Source organism: Cynoglossus semilaevis, chromosome 8 (assembly GCF_000523025.1).
Source record: "Cynoglossus semilaevis isolate Cse_v1.0 chromosome 8, Cse_v1.0, whole genome shotgun sequence".
NCBI classification, from domain to species: domain Eukaryota; kingdom Metazoa; phylum Chordata; class Actinopteri; order Pleuronectiformes; family Cynoglossidae; genus Cynoglossus; species Cynoglossus semilaevis.
The window spans coordinates 29,685,037-29,689,246 of NC_024314.1; the positions used below are offsets into that span (position 1 = coordinate 29,685,037).

Genomic DNA, 4,210 nt, shown 5'->3' on the forward strand with positions numbered 1-4,210 from the left:
CAGCAGTAACAGTAACATCAGCAGCAGCAGTAACAGCAGCAGCAGCAGTAACAGCAGCAGCATCAGGTCGTGACCCCACAGCTGTCCAACACAGAGTCCAACTTTCACTTCTCTCCAAAGTTGAGTAAAAACAGACTTTTATTGTGAAACAAACACTGACTCCTTTATTCTGAAACGTTTCAACCTCTTCCAGTGAAGATGACCCTCACACTTTTCTTCAGCCAACTAACTAACCAGCACTAACCAGCACTAACCAGTAGTAACCCTAAAGTGTAGCAGTCAATCATCAGCGTGTGATTTTCTTCTTCTCTGTTTCAGCAGCACAGCCACTGAGCCTCAACCACCTCTGTCCAACTGTCCAACTGTCCAACTGTCCAACTGTCCCACTGTCCAACTGTCAGGTGACAGTGATTGACAGGTCTGATTTGGTGACAAAGTCCCAGCTGTTGACGAAGTGTGGGATGAATAAAGGAAAGGAGGTTAAGTCAACTACCTGTCATTGTGACACCCCACTGCACCACTGCACCACTGCACCATGTAACTTCTGTTTTCAACCCATCACCAACAGCCAGCAGGGGGCAGCTTTAAGCGTCAGTATGTGTGGACGGTGCCTTGCTCAGAGGACCCCAGTGGTGACTGGGCAGCTGATAGACTCGAACCTGAAACCTTCTGGACCCAGGTCCGCGTCCTTAACCACTGAGCCCCCACTGCCCTAACGTTCTGTTCAGGTTCATCTTTAAGTTCTAAAAATACGACCAATTCTTTTTTTTTTTTACTATTTTTGTTCCGCCTGAATTTCTCTGCCAGTACCCTAGGGGGCGCGAGCCCCATGTTGAGAACCACCAGTTTACATGTCCACGTCCATGTTTACGGCAGCCTCTCCACTCAGAGCTCGGCCGTGTGCGTGAGAGTGAACTCGTGATAGTGGAAGGCTGGGGACGGAGCCAGAGTTTGGACCAACTGCAGCACGGACCGCAGGGTTCTACCTGTGCACGGACCGACACGGACACGGACGCGGACGCGGTGAGTCCGTGTCACGGCAGCAGCAGCAGCAGCAGCAGCGGCGGCTCGTTCGCTGCAAAACTTGAATTTAAAACCAAAGAACCGAGTCCTTGAACGCATCACGCCTTCGTATTTCTGCCGTTATTGAACGTTTAATCCGCTGCGGTTTAAACCGGACCAGGTCCGTGAAGTCCCGGTGCGTCACGGCGGACCGAATCAGTTCCCTCTTCTGCTACACGACTCCAGGAACACGAGAAGAACTTCTGTCCTTCTGTTCTCCCATTGGTTCCAGACACACAAGTCACTCTGAGGTGAGAACCAAAGACTTTAGAACAAAAACTCTTCCTACCGTAATAAAGGTAACCATAGCATCGGCGGGTTTGGATCCAACAGAGTCGACATGAAGGTGATTAGTTTAGGACTCGACCGCGAAAACTTCCCACTTAGTGAGCGGCTGCCGTGTGTGTGTGTGAGTGTGTGTGTGTGTGTGTGTGTGGAGGAGAGGATGGCTGTGAGAGAGAGAGAGAGAGAGAGCCTCTCTCTCTCCCCCTTTACTATCTCACCCTCCTTCTTTCTCTCCCTCCTTTTCCTTTTATCTGCCCCCTCCCTCTCCCTCTCACCCCTTTACTATCTCTCCCTCCCTCCGAACAGCTCGTAACCTCCGTGTCTCTCGGCTCCGGGACAGATGGCCCACGGGCGCAGACCTGTGTTCACGCCGCCGCCGTCACACATGAATTAGGACACGGACTTAGTGCGTGGACGAGCGCGCGGATTAATCCAGTCAGAGTCCGCGAGAGGAAGTTCCTTCCGGTAGAATTAAACGGATGCAGAGGAGAAGTACCTGAGACCGGGGGGTCAGGAGGGGGGGGGGGGTCTCCAGACCAACGACCCCCCCCTCACCGTTCAGGTTCCACTGTCTGTGAACACCACAAGTAGGCCTGTGTTTTTGGAGCAGCGTTCTAGTTAAGGGTGTAATATTAATAGACACACACACACACACACACACACACACCGTCAGTGAAGGAACAACCAGGACGACAAGGACAGAACAGTGGACCAGGCCCAGAGTGAAGACAAATAGAAACATATATTCAAGAAAATCATCCTTAAAACAGCTGCAGTACCGATAGTGTCCACTAAGCATTCATGTCTATACGAAGAAGGGTCTACAACAGCCCCCCCCCCCCCCCACAGAGACTGACTTCACAACAAGCAGGTGTAGACTGGAGCAGTCTGTACTCGTGTGGTCTACACTGACTAGAACCTCAGAACCTGAACCTGAACCTGTAGCTAGAGGGCAGCAGAGTTCAGTCAAGACGACTGTAGTAGAAGATGAATGGATGAACCTTCAGCCTTTCATCTCCACGGCCTGAAGAACCAGTACCAACAGCTGGGGGAGGGGAGGGTGGCGCGGGGGGGGTCTACTGGGAACAACATCACTAACTAAACTAGTGGTGTAAAAACGTATTTCTACTTCCTGTCCTTGTTGTTGTTGTTGTCGTTGTTGTTGTTGTTGTCGTTATTGTTGTTGTCGTTGTTGATTATTATCCGTTGTTCTGCTCCGTCCAGATATTTTGTGCCTCTTCACCAACACTGGTCCATCCAGAAAACTAGTACCAGCTGTGACCAGATGTAGTGGAGTTTATTAAAAACACAGTTAGAACCATGTGACTGTCTGGGTTTGATCATGGTGTGTTCACGTCACAGGTGACGGTGTACACACAGTACTGTGGCGGTGTACACACAGTACTGCAGCGGTGTACACACAGTGCTGCTGCGGTGTACACACAGTACTGCGGCGGTGTACACACAGTACTGCAGCGGTGTACACACAGTGCTGCTGCGGTGTACACACAGTACTGCGGCGGTGTACACACAGTACTGCGGTTCGGCGGCGGTGTACACACAGTCCTGCGGCGGTGTACACACAGTACTGCGGCGGTGTACACACAGTACTGCGGCGGTCAGTTTTCTTGAAGTTCTGCTTCACCAAAGACATTAGTTCCAAACAGTTCCCAGTTCTTTTTTAAAGTTCCGTGTGTTTGTTGAAATCTTCCAGTGAAGCTGAAGTTCATTCCAAAACTTTTGTTGTTTTGGCAGCAGTTCCAGTGACAACCTCCGGGGACAGGACTACAGATGTACAGATGTTCCTGTGATGTGTTCTGGAGCACTGAACATCCCATAATAGCACATCATCATCTACCTGCTGATACTGGTCCATCTGTCCAGGCAGCTGGTACTCAGACTGGTGCTGGTACTGTAGAGAGAACCAGGTGAACCAGACGCCGCGTCCCAGGATTCCTGGAGGTGGAAGAAGTTCTTCAATTATTTAAAAAGCTTCTGATGAACAGCTGCAGTTCCAGCTCATCTCCACTGGGAGAAGAACCTGGGACATGGAGGGAAGAGACGTGCCGAGAAGGTAGAGAAGAAGATGATGATGATGATGATGATGATGATGATGATGATGATGATGATGATGATGATGATGATGATGATGATGATGATGATGATGATGATGATGATGATGATGATGATGATGATGATGATGATGATGATGGTGATGAAGGGGTGTGTGTGTGTGTGTGTGTTACTGTACAGATGAAGACGGCGGTCGTTCTGCAGGTGACTCAACAAGGAGGTCATTGGTTTGATCCCAAAGGGAGAGGGGGGAGGATGGGGGGGTCAGTTTCCTCCCACAGGTTAGGTCAACTCTGAACTGACCTTTGAACTGACCTTTGAACTGACCTTTGAACTGTATTTATAGATAACATTTGGACCAATAGGCTGGAAAATCCTCATCAGTTCAAAATTAAGGATTTGATATAAAAAAAAACAATTATAAAAATTGAACTGAAAAAAAGTCAACAGTCAATTTAACAACAGTCTTTTTAAAAGATATCTATAGACAATAAAACAGCAGCAGCCAGTCTACACTGTAGACTTTACACCATAGACTCTACACCCCAGTCTACACCGTAGACTTTACCCTGTAGACTACACCGTAGACTTTACCCTGTAGACTACACCGTAGACTTTACCCTGTAGACTACCCCGTAGACTCTACACCCGTTCACAACCCTCAGCAGCAGTCAACCTTTTCATTCCATTCCAGTTATTATTTTTGCCCTTTAGAAAAACATTGGACAGACAACAGTGACAAGTTGGAACAGGAGCAGCTGGAGCTGCATGACAAGAAGAGGAGTTCCTT

General features: G+C 49.0%; 1 protein-coding gene and 1 long non-coding RNA gene across 2 annotated transcripts in view; one reads left to right on the top strand and one right to left on the bottom strand.

Moving 5' to 3' along the window:
• ntf3 (neurotrophin 3) overlaps positions 1-1,551 on the bottom strand; it is a 24,146-nt gene extending 22,595 nt beyond the window's left edge. The window contains exon 1 of the mRNA XM_008316149.3: positions 1,352-1,551. Within this exon, the coding sequence (XP_008314371.1) occupies positions 1,352-1,369 (18 nt within the window). The 5' untranslated portion in view covers positions 1,370-1,551. The remainder of the gene's footprint in view (positions 1-1,351) is intronic.
• Positions 16-4,210, top strand: part of LOC107988854 (uncharacterized) — a 7,968-nt gene continuing 3,773 nt past the window's right edge. The window contains exons 1-2 of the long non-coding RNA XR_003050485.1: positions 16-1,313; positions 3,103-3,421. This is a non-coding gene — a long non-coding RNA (uncharacterized LOC107988854). The remainder of the gene's footprint in view (positions 1,314-3,102; positions 3,422-4,210) is intronic.